General features: G+C 53.9%; 5 protein-coding genes across 5 annotated transcripts; 1 reads left to right on the top strand and 4 right to left on the bottom strand.

Moving 5' to 3' along the window:
* Positions 1 to 1,890: 1,890 nt before the first annotated feature.
* On the bottom strand, positions 1,891 to 4,008 carry CCOS01_16790 (uncharacterized protein; the record flags this gene model as incomplete). The annotated part of the gene is made up of 1 exon (XM_060464926.1): positions 1,891 to 4,008. One exon carries the CDS (start codon positions 4,006 to 4,008, stop codon positions 1,891 to 1,893), a length of 2,118 nt encoding a protein of 705 aa, XP_060304593.1.
* Positions 4,009 to 7,698: 3,690 nt separating this feature from the next.
* Positions 7,699 to 8,619, top strand: CCOS01_16789 (uncharacterized protein; the record flags this gene model as incomplete). Its single annotated transcript, XM_060464925.1, has 3 exons — positions 7,699 to 7,772; positions 7,866 to 8,357; positions 8,415 to 8,619. The coding sequence occupies 3 exons, from the start codon at positions 7,699 to 7,701 to the stop codon at positions 8,617 to 8,619; spliced, it is 771 nt and encodes a 256-aa protein (XP_060304592.1).
* A 2,945-nt stretch (positions 8,620 to 11,564) lies between these two features.
* On the bottom strand, positions 11,565 to 14,520 carry CCOS01_16788 (La domain-containing protein; the record flags this gene model as incomplete). The annotated part of the gene is made up of 3 exons (XM_060464924.1): positions 11,565 to 11,970; positions 12,040 to 13,100; positions 13,168 to 14,520. The coding sequence occupies 3 exons, from the start codon at positions 14,518 to 14,520 to the stop codon at positions 11,565 to 11,567; spliced, it is 2,820 nt and encodes a 939-aa protein (XP_060304591.1).
* Positions 14,521 to 16,785: 2,265 nt separating this feature from the next.
* On the bottom strand, positions 16,786 to 17,352 carry CCOS01_16787 (uncharacterized protein; the record flags this gene model as incomplete). The annotated part of the gene is made up of 2 exons (XM_060464923.1): positions 16,786 to 17,146; positions 17,246 to 17,352. The coding sequence occupies 2 exons, from the start codon at positions 17,350 to 17,352 to the stop codon at positions 16,786 to 16,788; spliced, it is 468 nt and encodes a 155-aa protein (XP_060304590.1).
* Positions 17,353 to 20,050: 2,698 nt separating this feature from the next.
* CCOS01_16786 (uncharacterized protein) lies at positions 20,051 to 21,342 on the bottom strand (the record flags this gene model as incomplete). The annotated part of the gene is made up of 4 exons (XM_060464922.1): positions 20,051 to 20,203; positions 20,265 to 20,415; positions 20,785 to 20,905; positions 21,120 to 21,342. 4 exons carry the CDS (start codon positions 21,340 to 21,342, stop codon positions 20,051 to 20,053), a joined length of 648 nt encoding a protein of 215 aa, XP_060304589.1.
* Positions 21,343 to 21,618: the final 276 nt, after the last annotated feature.

Genomic DNA, 21,618 nt, shown 5'->3' with positions numbered 1-21,618 from the left:
ACCAACGCACGCTATCCGTACTAATGGGAGTGTAGGGTAAGGTAGTGTAGAGCACGAGTCACTCTTTATCGCCCACGGCAGTCTGACATTGATTGACTGGGCAGGAAAGCTAACCATGGCACACTGCCTGGATCGGATCGAGTTTCCCATCACCATTGCCTTTCTTTCCCCCATTCCAAGAAGTTAGAACAGGCTGAACGACAGAACAGCCAGGACATCAGCCGACGGACGGTGCCGACGTCTGCCCATGTGTCCCCCCCACACCCCATCTCTTGTCCGCATGATGCATTGTTTCCAACGTGCCAGCTTGACCGAGACCGAGGCAGAAATGGCAGATCAGAACGGCCCAAAAGAGCAATTAAAAAAAAGTTGGCAGAGCTGTTGTCAGAAAATCAGCAGACTTGATAATGATGGGTTGAGAGAGTGGGGGGAGCGTCGGAGGAACAGTCTAGAACATCTTCATTCACATCTGCCTCGCTATCCCGATAGGTAGGTATGGAGGTATGGTAGAGGAAACCGAAGAGGAAGCAGCCCAAAATATGTACTCACTGAGTCGATTACTCGCGGGGTGGCTGCAGCTCTTGGCTCTGGGCACTGCCGGTGACATGGTAAGGAGGGGAGAGGTATGGGCTGTTTCGGACCCGACCGCTTTTGCCGGGGGGTCTTCTGTTGCGTATCACATAGTCACACAAAGCGTCAGTTCTCAATCACCAAAGGGTACCCAGCCATAGTCAAGAGAAGGGAATCGGGAGAAGAAGTCAGGTCGCAACGGTTATCATATCTCATACTCATAATATCGGGAACTACATATCCAGCCAAGTATCATGAAAACAAAATGCCCATCCTCCTATCTAAGTAGGAAACTGTGAAGCCAAGAGACCAGAAAATATCGTGTGATGAGTGGTTGTTGGGGGATAGGGAGGGGCAGCGAGTGCATCGCGGTAACTCGACGATGATGATCTTGTGCTCTGGCCCGAGTGCTAAAACCCACGTAGCCGTCTTTTCCGTCGCATATCATCATCCCGCATATGCCACCCCTCCCTTCCCGTCTATTCCCCAATCTTTCCAACTGGTAGCCGCCTTCTCTCACCGCCGCTTGTCCGTTCCCGCGCTAGCGAAAAATGTCCGGTCTGTCTCAGGAACAGGGGTCCCTTCTCATCGGGTTCCGCTTGGCTGCTTCAACCACTACGAGCCCGGGGCCATGTGGTGGCCAGACCTCTCTCTGTCTCTCCCCCTTCATTGCTTAACTCGAACAAAAACATTTGGTTCCAATCAGACCCTGCCGATCAGCCTCGATCTCGGCTCCATCGTTTGCCCATTTTGTCTGAGCTGCAGGCTGCGATGCCCTCCATTTGGTACTACTGTCATCCGCAGGGGCCGAAGACAACAGCTCAACCAGTGACGATGCATCTGGTTCTTCTTGACGGCGGTGCAGGCCGATTAGTAACGGCGGCGTTGGTCCCGGTCTGTCACAATCCAATTAGAATCAGTTATGGTTCATGTACAAGAGAAGATTGCGTGTAGATTGGCAACAAAAGGGGAAAAGGGAATCCATCTATCTGAGTAAACGCAACGCAAGGTGACGCCCGTCGAGGGCCGTTGTGAAACGTGTGAAGCGCCACTCCCACATCCCCTTAGTCTTCCAAAAATCTTTCCCAGTTTTGTTTGAAAACAGATATAAATGTGGCTGAAAGATGACTTGTAGAAAAATGTCGTAGCGTCGTAGTGTCTTGTACAGGCATTATAGGTCGTAAAAGGAAGCGAGGGGTTGAGGGCAGAGTGAGACTAACAGCCCATGCGGGCGAGGACGTTGTCTTGAGGAATCCGAAGAGTACCAACAAGGACGAAACACCCCACCGTTCAGGACTGAAGTGCCCTCTCCCGGACTTCTCAGTCTCTGTATCTCCTGTCGTCATAACCAACAGGAGGTGCAGGCAGGTGCCCGGAAGAGTACGGGTTATCGTCGTAGTAAGTTGAACCATAGTCATACCGCTCTCCTCGTGGAGAACCAGCATGAGACCAGTCGTCAGCCCTACTCCGTCGACCACCATGGCCGTCGGTGAGCCTCTTCTGCCGCTCAAGTCGTTTCTGGTGTCGGATTTCCTTCTCGTGTTGGAATTCCTTGCATTCGTGTGTCATCTCTTTGGCTTCCTTAAGCTCAGACCAGGCACCCTTGATACCGAGGGCAGCGATTCCAACAGAGGCGGCGTCTTGCACGAGAGCCTTGGTTTTGAGCTTTTTCGCCTCCTCTGGGCTGAGCCGCCCTTCCTTCACAGCCTTCTGCCTTGAATTGCGTTTCTCCATACTTTGATAGACCCCATGTGCCGCGTGAATGGTGGCAACGGCCGCTAGGCCGGTTGTAATGACTTGCTTACCTCTCATTTTCCTTGCGCGCTTCGCATCATCGTCCGAGTCTCCAAGATCCGATTCGGAACTGGTGTCGGACTTTCCTCCCCTGCGGCGAGATCGGTCGCGGCGCCGGCTCGTGTATGACGATCTGTCATCGTCGTATGCGTCGCGTCCACCACGTGCGGATCCCCTGTCGTAGTCGTCGTATTCATCAGAGTATCTCCGGGTCATGCCGCCGCGTCGAGAGCTACGGTCGTCATCGTAGTAATCATCTCGGCCGTACTTCTCTCTCTCCTTTTCCTCCGGGTTGCTGCCAATGCCAATCTTGGCGAGTCGCTTCCGTGCAGAGTCGACAACACTGCGGCTTCTGCTGCGTTGGCGGGGTTTGTCGCGACCATCGCGGCTAGAGGCACGGCTGTCATAAGAGTCGGCGCTGCGGCCACGGCTCCGGGACCGCACGTTCTCGATAGCCTTCTTTGCGCCAAAGGCACCTAGACCGGCAGTTGCCAGAGCAGCCAAGCCCGGTCCGCCGCCTCCGCCGTCAGAACGAGCGCGCGACCTCGATCGGCTTCGTCCGGTTCGGCGGTCCTCCTCGATGTTGCGCTTGGATCCGTTGATGACCCGGTTACCCACCAGACCACCGATGACGGATTCGGCCAGGCCCAACTTGCTCTGTTTCTCGCCGCCTTGTGCAGCGTCGATGGTAGCCGCACCAGCGGCAGCAGTGATGATGCGCTTTGTCTTCTCGCCCTTCCAGCCGCCGGGCTCCTTCGCAACACGGAAAGCCTCAGTGGCTCCGGCAATGAGAGAAGCCATGGCAGCCTTCTGCATCTTGCTGGCGGCTTCATTTCCGGGTCCTCGAGACTTGGACCGAGAAGATCTCGAGTCGGGGCTGCCTCGTCGGCTTCTAGTGTCGCTACGCCGGTCGTCGCCACCACTGGCGCCTGTGAGAGCTTTGACAGCAACTCCCAGACCAGAGGCTGCGAGAGCGTTCTCCAAGAAAGACTTGTGACCCTTTTTCTCCCTGTCTCCCTCCTCGTCGGAGTAGTATTCGGTGACTCGACCGTCACGGCCGCGATGCATGACATAGGTGGACTTGTCCTCCTCCTTTTCCTTGCGCTTGCCGTAGTACTCTGCGCCCTGGTAGCCGGCAAGAGCTCCAGCTGCTCCCAATGCCGCCGAAGTCAGGTAGTTTCTCTCGATTTCGCCGCGGTGTTCCTTGGCTTCCTTTCTATCGTAAAGCTCCTTGCCGCCAAAGGCTAAGGCCGCACCGGCAACAGCAGCCAGAATCTTTTCTTGTTGGTTGATAACGCGCTTACGAGACCTCTCCTCTTCGGCGTAGACGAGGCTGCCGGCTTTCCGGCTGCGACGATCATACTCGCGATCGTAGTATCGGTCCCGGTCGTCATAGCGGGGGTCGTCGTAGTAGCCGGGTTCTGCTGACCGAGTTCTCCGGGAATCTCTATAGCCGGGAGGGGGGAAGTCTCGGCGGACTTCTTCAATAGAGAGCTCGCTGTTCTCTCGGGCACGAGGAATGATCTCGCGGGTTTGGTGAACTTTAAGATAGCCTTCGTCGGCATAACGGGGATCAATTCTCTCCTCACGACGCTCCTCGCGCACGTAGCGACGAGTGCGCTGAGGCTCTTCGTAGTAACTCATGTCGGCTGACGAGAGTGGGCGTAAGAGCCAAGCAGGCTCGGTGGGTAGGTTTCGATTTGAAGCGGGGTGGTGTAAGTCGTATGAGTGAAGTGACACAGTAATAGGGTTTGGCTCGAGTATGCCGCCAGAGATGATGGTTCAACTGGCGAGACTGAAGTATGGTTGAAGAACTTTCGATGAAGACGCTGAAATGTCTATGAGTTGTTAAAGTTAGAAAGATGAAGGACAACAAGCCCCGGGAAGAAATGAAGGAGGGGAAGAGATGATGAGCGAAGACAGGGGGGGGGGGGGCGCCAGGGCTAGCTAGAAGAAAGCGGATGGGCAAGGGTCCAGCAAGACGGGAGGGCAAAGGCAATCAGGCATGGAAGGAAAGAGACGGCAGGGACGGGGAGGTCACTTCAGGCAGAGAAGCCAGCCAGATACAGCCACCTTAGGCCTGGAGTGGGCAGGGCAGAACAGGGTTGGGCTGTCCGAAGACATGGATGCGACATGTCGACGACTCAGCGTTGCTCCCAAAGATGCAGCATTTGGAGCGGCAGCGGCAGCAGAAACGGAGGGTGCGGGAACCACCTCAGGGAAAGAAATGCCAAGGCAAGGCATGTTCGATACGGGCATGCGAAAGTACCTCGCCCGCAAAAGTACCGTGAACAAATACTTTTGAAACTTGTTCTTGAACAAAATGGGACCCTTTTTTCTCATCCGAAAGGTAGCCCATCTATGTACACAACACAAGCTACCGTACTGGCAAAAGAGTCATTTGGACATGCCGTAAAGCCCCCCTCTCTCCTCAACGTCTGACCGAAAAGAGTGTGCCCTTCTTTGGGTCGTCCAATTTTCCAGTTGCTCATTCTCACATTGGCTGGGCACCGAGAAAAAGTAAGACGAGTGGCCAGGCAGGCTGTCTAGTGCGCCTAGAGACTTGTGCTAGCGCTGTCGTAAGTGGCATGAGAGGACGGGTGCTCCCTGCGACAAACCCGAGGCCGCTGCGCACCAAAAACTAGTGTAAAGTCCAAGGCAAGTGATGGAGGTATGGTGGTGGTGGTGGTGGCTTTGGGGGACTTTGGGAGTCCTCTCCGGTAATCTTGCAAGTATGTAACAGCTCCTCGGGTTTCAAGCAGTGCAGCGTCTGTTACTTGCTCCGAAAGATGGCAAATACGTCCGCGCCTCTTTGTTCGCGAGAAGAACGAGCATGGTAAGGTATGTGCGCGGCCTCCGATGCAGTCGGCATTGCCTACCTGCATGTAACGCCTGCAACTTGTGCCTGTGACCTCGAGCCTGGGGGAGCCGTAGGGGCATATGGGTTCCCTGGAGTATTCTAGCTGGAGGGCGGAGGGGAGGGCGGGACGAGTTGACAACGAAGCAGTAGGAGAGAGTATGACCTCATACCTACAGGCATTCTGGCCAATGAGACATCGAGAATCGCTCTTGCCTTACCTCTCATAGTGTGCCCTCCACTTGGCCGAGCGCCCATAGGAGGGGCTCAAGACCCAGTACCTACATAGTAAGGCAGGACTCTGCCACCGAGTGCTCGGTCAGTCCGCAAAAACACCCATTTCTGCTTTCCCACTGAGCCAGGTGATGCCCAACAATGTACGGAACATGTCTGTCATAACCATAATTGAGGATCCCTGTTGATTTATTTCTTTTTTTTCCTTTCTCTTAATGCCTCAAGTTCCACGAGGTTGGTTTCTCTCGGTAACAGGTTGATCACGTCGAAGGTAGGTTGTGAATATTTTGGGGGTTCGTCGTAATTGCGGCATGATATCATTCGTTTCCAAACAGCAAGAAGTTACCGAAAATGCAACAAACCTCATTCGGTATCTTTCGAGATGCAGCACTTACTGGCCAGACAGAATTGATGGGAACGCGCTAAGGTATGGAGTCGCGGATGACAAGCAGATACCTACTGTGTAGGTAGAATCATAGAAGGGAAGTGATCGAATAGAACATTGAAAGTGGGTGAGATGATTGATTGGGCTGAGAATCTGAGGTGGACTGTGGAGCGAATGGAATGCCCCGCGGTGACAAACTTGAGGAGGGGAACCTGGGAAATTGCTCCGAAAGGGCAAGGGTGTTCTTGAGTCCGTGACGTAGTGTTGCACTTCTGCTGCTTCTCAACGGAGTACCTACGGAGTACTGGGACTGGTTGCGTTGCGCAGCCACACTCTGCATCTGAAATGTGCCACACGTGGACGATGGATGTGTGGCGGCTGTGGCCTAGTCACTGCCCCAAGGTCTGGACCTTACTTGTCACGTGCGCCGTCTGGTCCGAGAATTACCTCATCCTAGCACGTGCCCGTATCAACGGCGGAAAACGGGAGCACCGGCCGTGAGTGGGGATCCCTTGTTCCTGCCTCCCCAGCTCGAACAATTGCTTTGTGTGATTCGTCCAAAGAAAACGGCGTTCGCCAATGATGCAGCCCAGCTCGAGAGTGTGGACCCACGGCAACTACCCGCCAACCACATCCCTCCACCTCCACTACCTGCCTCGCTTTGCATCTCTTCACCGTAACCTGATTCTTGTGCTTTCGCGCGGGGGAGAAGCGCATTCTCATGGCCAGAGTTCGCTCAAATGCCAGTTTTGCTTTCATCACAGACTCGTCTAAAACTCTCTGCAGTAATGCCCTTGATTCCCATCAAAGAGGGAGAACGACTCTGAAGATTTTCAACGAGACAAGCACAGCTCCAAGCAAGTCATACAGCCAAAACATTTGACAGAATATCCAAGATACCTGCCTACAGCTGGGGTTTTCTCGGCTGCGTAATTGAATCCTCAGGCTGCTCGACTTTTCCCCAGCCTCCCAAGTTCTCAACAACCCCATCCCACGATCAGGGCCGGCAAACACGCAACCTGGTGCCAATCAGATCCCCTGCTTGCTCGAGTGAGCCAACACCGCTATGCCATCACCCGTGTATCCGTACCCATTTCAGTGCAATCATTCACGTCGTGCAAGGCAAATCCTCTACGACCTCATTCGACCGCACAATGACACACGCAAGCAACCGGGTCAACCGTCAACGTCACGCCAGCTCAATCCCGCCCGGGGCCTCACCTTCACTTCAGCCAGTCACGCCTGAACGGCTCTGCCCTGCCCTGCTTTTTCCTGCTTCTCGTCACGTCTTCCTCCGTTTACAGCTTCGTTTGTTTCTTCCCTGTTCGCGCCCTGCCCGCTTTGCCGGTTGCCCAGCTCAAAGCTGCTTCTGGCCTGCTTCTGGCCGGCTACTACTGCGGCTGCAAGGGCCTCGAAGCATCGAGCATCTCTACCCAACCTCCGCTTTCCAAGGAATACAGACCAGGGTATGTGAAAAAAAAAGACCAACACCAAGATTTTTGGCCCGCCTGTTTCTCGCCCCTCACAATGGGCAACAAACGCGCAATTCCCAGCTTTCGCTTCCACCATCGCTGTCGCCATGGGTTCCCCATTCGTTCTGGCCTGCTCCGTGGTCGTACCCGCGCCAGCTTCACCGCGTACGGCGTCATCTGTTTCTTGACTGCATCACCACGATTTCTCGTCTGTTATTTAAATCATTCATCCACCCTCCGAAGCTGTGTCCCGTAGTTCACTCTCTTTCCCTCCCATCCGCTTTTGTTTGCTTCAGCCAGCCCGTGATACCCCCCCCTCCGCAAGAACTTCTGCCGCCTTGTCCTCAACAGACCTGTGATACCCATCCCCTCAACCAACAAACAATATGAAGTCTGCCATCATTCCTCTGGCCATTGCCGCCAAGCTGGCTGTTGCCAACCCCATTGACGCGCGCCAAGTGTAAGACACACAGCTTCTCCCGCTCGGGATCTAAAAGATAGCTCAACGGGAGCTTCGGAGCTAGCTGGACACATACTAACACAGCCCTCGCAGCTCTGACGCCCCGGCCTTCACTGCCGCCGCCGATGCTCTCATCTCGGCCTACATTCCCACTGACCAGTGGGACTCCCTGACCTCGGCCTTCGGCTCCGCCGCTAGCGCCGCCAGCGTCACCGGGGATCTCAAGTCCTACATCTACTCTGTCCTCAAGGCCACTAGCACCCCGGACTGGTTCTCCGCGGCCATCCCGACGCAGTACACCAGCCAGTACGGCGCTCTCGAGTCCGCCATTGAGAGCCTCCGCCCCACTGCTGCCCCGGCCGGCACCCCCGTGCCCACCGTCATCGCCGTCACCACCACCAACTCGGACGGCAGCACCATCACCACCGAGATCTCTACCACCGTCACCCCCGTCCCGACCACAATCACCACCGACGTCGTACCCACGCTCTCCCCCAGCGTCGTCACCGGCACCGACTCGGCTGGCAGCGCCTTCACCTCCACTGTCCTGAACACCGCATCCGAGTCCGCCACTGGAACTGCTGCGTAAGTATTCCCCATATCCTGCCATCAACTCACATGTATCCTAACACTTTTCGACAGTACCACCGGTGCATCCGAGTCCGCCTCCGCAACTGAGAGCGGTGCGTCTGAGTCCAGCGGCGCTTCCGCCACTGACGCCTCCGGCTCCGCCACTGGCTCTGCCGCACCCTCCTCCACCGAGGCCCCCAACGCCGCCCCGACCGCCATGGTTCACGGCCTCGTTGCTGTTGCCGCCGGTGTTGTCGGTCTCGTCATGGCCTTCTAAGTGGGATGAGTGACGAATGTTGAGCGAAACGCAGTAAACGGTCTGAATAATGAGGCAAACGGCATGAAGAACTTGTAGATAATGACTTTTTCTCGGTCTAATTCCCTTCTCTTCTTGGTTCTCTACTTCTGTCGAAACGGCAGATGGCGAGACTTGAGATTAGGATGGTTATGTAATAATGAGTAATATGGCATGACTTTCCCAACATATTTCATCCGAGTCTTTTGTTCGCGTTACGTGAAACTTCGAGTAGGGCATGATAAGCCCAAACTCATCTTCTCTTAATTCACGTCACTCAAGCGTGCCAGGGCATTTTCTGCATGTATTGGTATGAGTCTCTGGATTTTGGCCCTGTTGTTTCTACGCGGCCGGGTGTTCTACCAGCTCACGGTTCCGTGATCTACAGGAGCAAGTAAAGAACCTAGCTTGAGCGTGAAGATATCTCAGAGGTCCAGGCAGCAATGGTACCTTCAGAGACGACAGAAGCCTACTTCAGTTCTCACGGCTGGGCGCTTCGAAATCATCACATCGTTCCTCAAAAGAAGTCATGTAAGTATCATTGGTGTGCGAGAATACAAGCTCTACCAACTAGAATATAAAAGCTGCGAACGAGCTGGATACAACCACTCACGTTTCATGAGCTACTTGTAGGTTCCCTCCGAGATATGAATCTACCGCCTGGATAGCAATTGCTTGCTGAGTCCCTATCTAAGCAAAGTAGCTAGCTAGCAGGAAGTGGATCCGGCGCCTGAATAGGTACTCGAGTTTCAACAATCATCGACAGTGACACATGAGGAGGAGGAAATAGTTCCGACATCCAACTTCACCATGCAGACGCCCGGGCACCAACACGTGCGTAACAGATGAAGAAGAACGTTTTGTTATACCCTATCCAACCTATTTCCCCCCAACAATTCTTATCCGTTTCTCGGATATACCGACATGTAAAGTGTTTCTCTCAAAGTCATATGATGGATAGGGGGTCGGTTTCGGAGTGGGCGGGCGCCTCGCCCACACCGTTTGGGAAAGAAATTGGTAATTTGTGTCTGTCTAAAGAAGACAAACATGGGCTTTCAAATAATAATAATCCCAATTACGTAAAGGCTACATGCTGACAATAAGAGGGAGCTCTCGTCGTGATCATCCTTTCCTCTTCTCGGTGACAATACCCGTTGATAAAGTGGCAGACTAGGACTGGGCATTGACAAACTCGTACAACTGTAATAACACTCATGGAAAAGTATACTCCAGCGAGTCAGTAGACATTGCCCGACGATCAAGAGGCATACATGGGTTATATACACAAGTCAACATCGATACCTAGATCCTGCGGTTGGAGTGCTGGAAAAGGATCACGCACCAGCAACTTCGCGACCTCGAAGAGGCCGTTCCATCAAAAGTAAACGACGACATCCGTGGTAGGATCACAGTTCAGTGTCTTGATTAGTTGAGAACAGCAACTTGCCTACCCCGCATGACACCTCACGACTGGAACTTTTCGACCCCCCAACCAAACACCACCGTCCTCAACCGCGGCCGGGAGATCGTGATATCCATGTCCACAGCCTTCCTACCACCATGCAAAAGCCTACAAAGAATCAAAAACATACAACACCAGGTATTCGCTGGTCGTCACCGACCCAACTACTAATCCGGCCCTCATTGGCTTATCTATGGGAGAGCGGACGGGATCCCGAGTTTTCCAATGGGTATGGTCGTATGTGGTGGTTTGATGGTCTGAGGTCGAACATATCGTCGGAGACAACCATGCAGGAGGAGCAACATGTCGCTTCCCCTCCTCCATCACCCTTTTCACCTATATCGAGAGTTGACTTGTAGGGGGTGTGTCGCCACAGCTAGAGTGGATAAATCAACTGCCAGTATCTGGTTTCAAGGGATGTTCGACCCACTGCTCTACAGCCCAGCCAGGGAGGAGGAAGACAGCGCCTCTTCCGCGATGAACTCACCCACGACGCGACACGACTTCAAGTTACACCATGTGAACGCCATATACTCCGATTTATTCATTTTTAAAGAGGTCCTATTCATGCAATACAGCATCAGCTCGACTGATTTTGCCTGATGATGCCGTCTCTTTCTTTCCCTTTCCCCCCAACCCCCGTGTGTGCTCATGAGCTAATGAAGGAAGGAAGGGAAAAGAAGAAAGAGGAAAAAGTCTAGTAGAACACCATGGACCATTGCCTCCAATTTCTTGTGACCGCTCGAATGCATTTCATGCCCATAAACCTTCCCCTGTTTCCCTGTTTGTGTTTTCCCAGAATAAAGCATGCAGAAGCTATGTGCAGTAAAAAAAAAAAAAAGTAAAAAAAGAGGAAGAAAACTTTTTTCTTCGTCTAGCAATGAGGCGAGGGGAGAGAAAGGAGGAACTTCAAAATCCACCCATAATGAGGAGAAACCGCCAAATGAAAGTAAGACCGATCCATGACTTGTCATCTCGGACCTGTATGCCGAGTTACGCCGGAGAAGAGACTTTCATCAACCCGTGTCCGAAGCTGTCTTTGAGACGAAGCTTCTACATTCCAACGCAAGAGGGGCGAAGCCTTCCTCTTTGCCTCATTTTTTTGCCTCTGATTATTCCCCCGTCCCAATTAATTCCGAATCAAACCTCCCATGGGTATGTCGCTGGCCACCTGGTAGCATATCTCTCTGTGCTGCGGCCCATCCCCCTTTGTGAGAAAGAAGCAGATAACTTTTCCAACCATTCGAAGACGACAACAACTGCGACCTCGTCCCGAATGACCCCCAAAAAACGTCGCAGATTCAACGATACTGGGAATATGCGCTCGGTGAAATTGACCAAGACGGAGAATCGAGCGACCGCAACCTAGGTGGGTCTATCGCAGCTTGTTGTGGAAAAAATTCCAACAAGAGTTGCCCAATTCGTAAGACATCCTCGTCATTGTAATCGACCCAGATGCTACCTCTCAAGGGGTCTCGGCTGTCGCAGCTAGCCTTTTCGCTTCTCCATAGAGAGACTCCAGATTGTCCAGAGGGTATTTTTTGTCCTCTTGTAAGACCGCTTCATAGTATGCAATCAAGTGCTTGAGGCCAGTTGTGTTGATGGTTCCCCCAGTGGCGTCCGCCACTGCATATGCCCGAAACTCCTCAAACATCTCCAAATCAAAATGCCGGACCAAGAAATGAGACCAGAACCGATAAAGGGATTTCATGTCGCCGGGAATTTCCCCGGCTAAAGTATCTTGCCGTTGGGAGAGCGCGCGCAGACGGAACTCAGGGAACGGGATGTCGTCGATGGGAGACTCTGCAACCGAGTTCTCCCCTCGAAACCGCATCAGCAAGTGTGCGCGTTGCGAAGGACTCGACAAGTTGCTGCTGTCGTCACCACATCCTGATGCTGCCGCCACGCTGCCACAGCCCACGACAATGCCTTCGTCCAACTAGGACTGGAGGGCTTCAGCAGGCTGAGCGTGGTTTCCGTTCGTCAAGGGTGCGCTCTCTGTGTGGGCGGAGCCATTGACGAGGGGCTGGGCCTTCTCCGTCTCCGCCGAGGCCTCGGCCGTTTGCTCGGATGCGGGACCGGGCTGGAATTCGGGGACTTGAGCAGAAAGCTGTGTCTCGGCAGCATTGCCGTTCACAGTGCCGTTCGGCTGTCCACCCTGAGCCTCGGTGGGGTAGGCGACGTAGGTATTCTCGGCACCATTGGGGTAAGCAGCAGTCGGCGAGATAACAGGGTAGTCGCCGAGCATGCCGTGGTCGTAGTGAGCGATGGCGTGAAGGGAACGGGGGTAGAAGTACTGAGGTCCCTCGTTGCGGGCAGCATCGAAGCGCAGCTCCATGTTAGGGTAGACGAACTTTTGCCAGTGGGTACGAGATCTCAGTCTCTCAATGCCATCGTCGCCGACAACGTAATCCAGCTGGGGGCACTCGGCAATAATTGCGCGCAGAGTCTGGGCATCGGCCACCGAACGAACCCTTTGGAAGCCGAGGACAAGCTCCAAGGGCACGAAACCCTGGCTGTCCATGTTCTTGCGCAGGTAGGTATCCTTCAGGAGGTTCTCGACGGAGAAGTAGTACTCCATCTGAGGGATCATGATATGTCTCGTTTGCTCGTAGAATGCGGCATAAGAACCCGGAGTCATGGGAACTCCGTAATCCCAGGAGACCTGGTTCATGTTGGTCTGAACTTGACGCATACGGCCAGAGTTCGAAGGGCCACCAGCACCGCGGAACGCTCCAGAGCCATTTGACTGACCGCGGCCGCCACGACCACCGCGGGACTGGGAACCTCCGTAAGAGGATTGGAAGCTGCCGCCCTGGTGGAGGGGAGGGCTGGCGTACTGTCTGGGGCCTTGGGAGCCGAAGGAGTTGCCGTTAGACATGTAAGAAGACTGCTGAGTGTGCATGGGCATGTTTCCAGGGTGGCCTCCGCGGCCTCGGTATCCGCCACGGCCCCTATCGCCGCGGCCTTCGCCTCTCTCTCTGACAGGACCGGCCTGCTCCTTTCCATGGGTTAGCATACATGTTGTAGACGGTATCGCAGGATAATCCAGGAGGAAATCAACTTACATTGGTGGCATTTGACTGCGACTCCTTGTTGCGCTCGCCAGAGTGGGGCGCCGTGGGCTTGCGTTGCTCCTTGCCGTTAGAGACTTCCATTGAGGCCCGCTTGTTCGCAACAGGGGGCTGAGAGTTGGCTCTGGCCGGAGCGTTACCGTCGCGAGCGCGGTCCCGAGCTTCGTTTCCAGCCTTGGTAGGGGCAGCAGTGCTGGCCGGCTTGTCAGCAGAGGCAGCAGCAGCAGCAGCGCCGTGACCGCCACGAGAAGTAACGTCGCGTCCACCACGAGCACCACCTCGTCCTCCCCGAGAGCCTCTAACTGAGGGGATGGGGGTGGAGAACTGGACAGTAGGGACAAAGTCCATACGCTCCCACTTGTCTTTTGAACGTCCCTTGGCGCCGGCATCATCCTGGGCCTCGACCTCTACCCGCTCAACCTTCTCGGAAGGCTTGCGCTTCTCCTCCTTGACAATCTCCTTGACCGCCGTCTCAGGCGTAGGCCATGAGTGAACGTCGCCAACAGGGGGAGGGACCTCAGTCAGTCGGCTATCTCTCTCAATAACCCTTGAGCCGCGAGCACCGTTTCTTCTGGCGGCGGCGTCACCATCGCCAGCCTTGCGTTGAGACTTGCCAGCAGCAGTGCCGTTGGTGGCTTCAGCGCCGTCAGCGGACTTGTTCTTCTTCTTGGACTCCTGGCTGTTGGGCCAGGTGTCAACTGGGGTAGATGCACTGGTAGCACCATTGGCGGTGGGCAAGGTGACAGAGGTCTTGTGAGCCGCAGTCTCCTTGCGCTGGGTCCAGATGTTGACCGAAGGAAGCGGCGCCTCAACGAGCTCAATCTTGGGCTCCTCCTTCTCCTGCTCTGCAGCCTTCTCCTTCTTCGCATCCTCACTTGACTCTTTTCCGGCCTTGCCCTTTCTCGGCTTCCTAGAGCCCTTCTTCGGCTCGGCCTCGTCAGTCACGCGAGTAGATGCGCTTGCCGACCTCACACTCTTCTCACTTCGGCGGGCAGAGGCTTCGGTAACGGCCTCCTCGTCATCGCGTCGCGAGTCGGTGACGGAAGCGGCGGCAGATGGTGTGTTCGTGCTGTTGGCCTCTGCTTGAGCAGAGGAAATGTCCTGCTTGGCAGCCAGTTGGGCCTTGAGAGGGCTATTTCTCGAGGACTCGTCGTCAACGGAGTCGGTGCTCTTGACAGCGGTGGGCTCGGCAGCCGGTTGTTCGCCATTTACTGAGCTCGCGGAGTCCTTGCCGTTCTCGGTGGTCTGGGCCGCGGGTGTTGTGGCCGCCTGACCCTTGGCGGCTTGAGCGTAAGAAAATGCAGTAGCCATCGTGTCTGATGCTAGGTCTGATGCAGAAATAGGCATGCCTCGAAAGACTATTGGGTATAAGGGACCAGGGAAGATGATCAACTGATCTAATCCTGCCAGGCCCTGAGGTAGTAGCCGCGAACGGGCTGTTGTGTATCCTGCTATTGGGTAAACCGAGGTTTACCAGCAACTCCTGAGACGGAGACAGACCGGAGAGGGCGAACCAAACCTCTCCGCGTGGTCCGAAGAATGAGTCGGTCGGCGGCCTGAGGTGCCGTGAAAGGAATCAGGAGCCGGTTGACGTCGTCGAAAGCCGTCAAAGATTGAGGTAAACGCAAGAATGTCGGGACGAGCAGGTGCTGCTGGTCCAGTGAAGCCGGAAGGTGGCTAGAGTTTTTTTCGGGGCGAGTGCGGAAACGAGCTTAGGACGAAGGCACGCGAGGACTGACGAATCAGTAGGATCGAGTGCGCGAACGAGATGGTATGAGGTGCGGTGGAAGCTGTGTTCCTCGTAAACGAAAAGGGGGAGGTGGGTTGAAGGCACGTCAACGGAGAGTGTTTTTTTTTTGGGTTGCGAGAGGCAAGCGAGGCGAGACGTTCCGGAGATGCTCGGGCTGCGGCGATCCAAAGAAAACGTGGAAGACGGTAAACGCAAGGCTTCGATTGGAGGAGGGCTTGGTTATTGGCCTGAGGGGTCTCGCTGGTCGTGTACGAAATGTCCGCTATTGTAAAATTGGCGAACAGAAAGGTATCGACCGAGCAGGACGAGTGAACAGAGGAAGAATGACCACAAGGATACCGGTAGGGCAAGGTTTGTGGAGGAGAGGGATAGAGAGAGAGAGAGAGATATGTGTGGTTGTGGGAGAGGAGGAGAAAAAGGCCCAGGAATAAAATCTGAGGCCCGAGTTTTTTTTTTGTGAATGAATTTTTTTCTTCTCGGGAAAGCCACTACCAGGTTGGCACTTGAGGTAAAAGGTGGAGGCAGCTTGGTTGACCTGACTTTTTAGCGGGGAGGGGGGGGGAAGGGACGCTGGCACAGCGGGTGATTGGAATTCTTTGGTGACTGACTGGGACCTGGAGGTTTGGGGTTGAGGGAAGGGACCCCAAGGCACTGACAATTCACTGAGATGCGGGAGGTGCTTCATCCGCGGGTTTCCATGTACGGGAGTACCTTGGTGATTCATCTCAGGGCATTTACCTTACAGGCAGGCGTACCTAGGCTTACCTTACACACTGATGTTAAGCAGGTTGGTTGCAGGTCATTGTCGGTGAAGCAGGGCATGCACCACCTCATCTCATAGAAGACACGCCCAACCATTCATCAGACTTTATTACAAGACACCTAGCGTATAGGAAGACGAAGAGGTAGGTGGTAAGGTGAGGTAGGTAGGTAGGCAATTTGAAAGTCTCATTCATCCAGAGCATCCAATAGGTCCATGTCTCAGGCGATGTGCTGTGAGCAATGGGAATGAAAGGACGGGACGGGAGCAAACCGACCTACCTACCTACCACAGTAAGGTGAGGTGCCTCACGGTAGAAGTGGGAGAGCGCGCAGGAGGCCGAGGATGGAGGGGTCACCACCGACTGACGTGGGTTGGGGCGTCCAGGTGCTCCAGTCTTGTCTTTGACGGGGCGGGCGGTGGCCGAAATATTTCCTACCTGAGGCCGTGAGGCCGCTGGAAGGGACTAAGGCATGGTACCTCGCGAGACCTGGACCAGTCAGGAAACGCGGATACTCAAGGCTTCCGACGACATGGGTAGGCTTAAAGTGGCCGGCAACGGCAGAAATTGCCCATCGCTCCGACCCGGCAGGGCAGGGTAGACAAGCAAGGCACTGATTATTACATACCTTACCTTACCTTACCTTACCTTACGGGGTACGGATACCTTACACTAAGGCAAGGCAAGGTAGCAACAACAGGGCACAGGCGTGACAAGCAGGAAGCAGGAAGCAAGACGCACCGACGGGACCGGCATGACACAAAGATTGGTGGTGAAGGCAGCCCATCATTGGATCATGAATGACCTCGGTGTAAGTCAGAAAAGGTTGGGTTGTGTAAGGAAAACACACGTTCAAAGGACAGTACTTGGACGAAAGGGGGACAAAACAAAAAACAAAAAATAAAATAAAAAAAACATATACCAAATTACCCCTCCCTCCTCTCCTCTTCTGGTCAATGGCCTCCACCACGGTAGCACGGGTAGCCTGTAAGTGTTAGTCTTTGCGTAGTCACCACCTCGCTTTGCATCAAACCGAATCCTAGGATCTCTCTACCTTTTTGTGGTCATTGGATTATTTTTTCGCCTACCTTCCCAACTCCTTTATCCGTATCTACCCCGGAAGTGGTCTGCCCGCTTCTGCTCCTGCTTCTTCTTCCTGCTGGCTGCGACCTTCTGCATGCGTGCCCATCCCATCCATTCCCCTCCGGTCCCTTGTCGGCTTTGGTGGGGTTGCGCGAATATAAGTCGGTTGTTCACCAGGCCAAGGCAATTTCTCTCATTTTTATCATGTGCCTTTTTGTGTGATGATCCTTCAGCTTGAGGCTTATTCGCCCGTGTCGCTTGTATCGTATGTCGCAGAGCGCTGTTGTCGATGTACAGACGCACCTCACAGCGCCGAAATGCACCGCACCTTCCGCTCGAGCGGGCAGATGGATGGTTTCGACTCTGCTGCAAGTCAGACCTATGTAAGTGGGTAGCTGGGCCCTTCGAGGGAGGGCAATTCCTCGTCTTGCCATTACTACCGTAACACATCAGCGTTCTCGTAGAAGTTGCAAATTACCTAAAAGGGACTCTTTGCGAATTCCAGTTGTTATATCCAAAGTACCTAAGGCAGGTGCGTCGAGGCGGTATGCACTTTCCAGTTACCTTTCGAATGGCAGGCGCCATTGGCTACATCGGTACGTACCTTGACGCGGAGAAAATGAAGACTGAGAAGCCCGCTTGACTCTTGGAATCTTCTCCATTTGCATATTCATAGCCCACGCACAATTCCTCTCTTTTGCAATGATGGCCGGTTGGACCGCATCTCCTCTGCAGTCTGCGTTGCATCCAATCCTCTGGATCTCCATGGCCAGCACTGAAGAGGGGATCGGTGAGCGCGCCTACATTTCTTGCTGTTCAAACTCCAGAATGTGGATTACATAACCGCGCCCCCCATCTGACGTTATACTTTACTTTGAAGCCCTTGTCCCACGAGCGTCAACTGAATCTACCTTACTATCTACAAGTACGAATACGCCGCATCACTGTGCCACACACACCGCCACAGAGCGTGTTCTTGGTCGTCCACCTTCGGCCGACCTTCTTTGAACGCTTTGTTTTCGGAACGACTTCCGGGCCCTTTTATGCACTGGAGGCGGGCGTACATAGTAATACCTATGCCACGGTTTGATCCGTCGAATCCTCGGCCATATCAGTTGCGATGACCACCTCTCTCACATTGATCGTATTGGCTGCCTTTGTCATTCATCATCGACGCCTTTGAGGTCGATATTGGCAATATCAAAGACGACGATTTGCCATGTCCAGTCGCCTACTGAAACGCGGTGGGCAATTCCCGACCCCGGTCGAATTCTTTCCATCGTCTTCATCATTTTGGTATAATCTGATTTTTCTTTTTTCGAACAACAACCCGGCCCACACCTTTGATACAAAGTTGCGCGTTCGTTCGTGGTTCACCCGACATAGCGCAGCCTAGTAATCCAATGCATTGTGCCCTCGTCTGTCTAGAGCCGAAAAGGCTTAGCAAGCCCTGTGCAGGCTGTCAAAAACGATTCAGGCCAGCCACACTGGCTAGACACCTTTGCTTATACTGTCTCGACCTCCAGCCACCGCTCGAATGGCGTAAAGGGCACAGTTTGATGCAGAAAGCTGGATGATCTTACCCGGCATCCTTCGGAAGGAGCCCGTTCGGAACAACTTTTTGCAGGGAAAGCCAAGTGGGACTCGCGTTAACGACAGTGAGTCTCGCTGTCTAGTATATTGAATATTCGATGTTGACAGACAGGGCACAGGAGTTGTCGTGCCTCGTAACCTAGTCTCATCGAAAAAGCTCATCTAAGAGGGTTTGCGCACACGCGCCTGAACACGGGAATTTCGGCCAACAACCTGTTATTTCCCACTGCCCTCTTCGGCGAAGCTTCCCAGCCTCCCAGGATCCCATTTCACAATGAGTGCTTCTCCACCGGGACCCTTGGACAGTTATCTTTTTTTCTCGAATGAAGTGGACTGACTCGCCTTCCGAGCCTTCCTGGCCGTGCCGGGATCCACCGTCCGAAGTGGATACTCTTTCGGTGACTTTTCCATATCCCGTGAGAGCCTCTCTCTCGGTCTCTAATCACCATTTTTCTCAGCCTTGCAATGAAACCAACTGCGGGATTTGATAAGACCAATTCAGGGTACTCCTGAGCACTGGAAGTATCACTTGAGAGATGAAAAGAGATACGGAAATCACCACGCCATGTCCTTTCCTCAGGGTTCTCGGCAGAGGCTAATCCGTCGATCATTGTGGGGCCGAGCTGTCCAGAGACACTTGACGAAGAAAAAAAGAAAAAAAGGAGAAAAAAAAAACAGAAGGGGCATTCACACACACGGCGCCTAAAGACCCCCAATCAGTAGTACGGGATACATCTGATGAAGAGCCGGAATCTTGTATGCCCGGAATTTTGCGATGTTTCTAAAATGCTACGTAGTTCCTTGTCTTTCAAGTCGAGAGTCAAGATGTGCAAGTGAAGCTCACTCCCAGCTTAGTCCCACGACTTTCCACCGAGACTGCTACCGTGCGAGGTGGGTGTGTATAGCCAGCAAGTGACCAGTCCTCACGTTCGGATTTGATGGTCAACTCAAGCCAGAACAAGAACATACGTCTTTTCGGTGTGGAGAGATAGTCACTCGATGGCCATCATGCAAGAAGCACCCGGCAGAGAGAAAAACAAAGGCAGTTCTCGAGCATACTGTTGAAGCCAGCAGAAGTTTATGCGCTACTTTTTGGCCATTATAGTATGTCACGACGAACGATCGAGATGGTTCACAACCTCGAATATCTTGACCGAGACAGAAATCCACCGGGCATAAAAGGAAGCTCCAAGCCGAAGAGGAAACTTAGCCCCTGAAGGAACACGGTGCCCCTAGTTGAACTTAGGTATGTGATCAAACGATGCCGGGTTTCTTCGAGAGTGTAAGGACTCCCCACTGGAAGAGAGTTGATGTCCTGTCACTGTAGAAGAGTTGGCGACGTAAGCCGGAGAGAAAGGCTGTAGATGGGACTCAGATCCCAGACGGAGAACAAAATAAGATGATCGTGCCCGGAACACGGAATATCATACCAGGTCCGAGAGATCGATTCAAGACAAAGTCATGGCCTCTCTTATTAGTGGCGAGTGAGAGCGGCCAAGAGTGCAGCCGAACGCCCCGACTACCTGGTACATTTACGTGAACTACATTTCGACATCTGCCTTATTTTGATACTCTTTTTTGCCCACTCTGTATGCAAACATGAAGAACAATGCCGACTAGCTACCGTGGTACAATTATCCATAATCATTTTTCGTCTTCATCTTACAAGGTGTACATGAGAGCTCCAAGCTCAGCCCGTCATCCAGGCAGCAGCCCTTCTGGCGCCAAACGTGGTGGCCAGGCGCAGTCCACTCGAGCCCATGGGGAAGTAGCTGACTAGGTACCAAACAAGGCAAGCCAGTTGGATGACAGCTGAGATCAAGGTCAAAATGGTGCTGTGAAGCTATGTCGGAGTCAGCCGGCGTGCTTTCGCCTCGTAATGATGACAACGTCATGGAACTTACACCGAGGGAGAAGTACATGGACAGCCCAAGCGATCCGAAGTAGGCAGCAGTGAAAGGCAAACGCTGGCCGGAGACAAGGTGTTTCACGTACGCCATCGGGCCCATGACGGCCGCGAAGGACGCCAGGAACAGGAGGGAGCCAAGTGTCCATCTGGAAAATGAGAATGTTAGCAACAGGTACGCAACTCGAAGATGGCGAACGCGAACGCCGTATCAACGCTAAGCCCTCCGAGAGTCCTCATCACGCCGTTCGATCACCGGATAAGGTGTTCATAACTAGCTCGCCATGCAAGATCATCTGGCATGAAAGGCGGGTGGATAGAGAGGGGCAAGGCTACATTCGGGTACGGCATAATAGGTACCGATCCAAACACACCTTTGTCGATCTGCCGCGCCGGCAACTAGCCGGGTTGATAAGCACCCGTGGGGTGATCCTCCACGGAAGCACGGAAGAGAGCAGAATCGCTTACGACGAGGCAAAGGGCAGAAGTGGGAGAGAAAAGGGAGCGAGGAAACTCACAGAATCACAAACTTGCGCGGCCGCACCGCTACTACCGGGAACAAGGCGAAGCAGATGACGAAGCAGGCAAGGGCGCCCAGGTTGCAGGCACCAAAAATGAGTAAACGATCCCATCGACTCACTGGAAGTGGAATATACAACGTTAGCATGGCTGTTCCGGAGAAGATGAAGCGGACACGACAACACCACCTCGTAAACCCGCCTGCTCACATGGCAATCCGAGACATGGGAAATCCACAACTAGAGGCCATGCCAGTTGCAGGGGAGCTGGAAGCTCAAGGATGAAGCTGCCAGAGGTGGTGGGACGGCGAAAGCATACAGACGAAATGACTCACGCGTTGCGAAGCCCTCCTCCTCTTCCCTCCTGTTGGCAGCAGGCAGAGGCGCGCCGGCGCCCTCGGTTGTTGGGAGCTGGATATAGCTGTTGTTTCCAAAGGGGTTGAGGGACTTGATCGAAGACATGAGACCGGACTGTTGCGCCGTATTGACGGGCACGTCCTGGTCCCGTCTTGACCAACCCAGTGAGTTCATCGAGTCTCTGAAAGAAGCGGACGCCATCGTAACGGTGGGATATGGGAGCCGAGAGATGCAACTATGACGTGCTAGACGCAGGTGTCGTTACTCCCGCGGAAACCAGATAAACAGCAAAAGATGCACGCAAGAGCGGGAGCGTCCTCTCTGTGCGTCGAGCAGTATGTGGTCAAGTGACAGGCGGCCCTTGACAGTATCGGGGGCAGTCCGCTCGGAGTCGAGTTGCGGAAAGGCTGCTATTGGGTGGAGAGCGATTTCGGGGTGGCCTCCGTCGAGGGTGCTGGGAGAGCACGGGAGTAGATG

The sequence above is a fragment of the Colletotrichum costaricense genome, assembly GCF_030867565.1.
Source record: "Colletotrichum costaricense strain IMI 309622 chromosome Unknown Scaffold_33.1, whole genome shotgun sequence".
Taxonomy (NCBI): Eukaryota; Fungi; Ascomycota; class Sordariomycetes; order Glomerellales; family Glomerellaceae; genus Colletotrichum; species Colletotrichum costaricense.
This window is presented reverse-complemented; position numbering and strand designations above follow the sequence as displayed.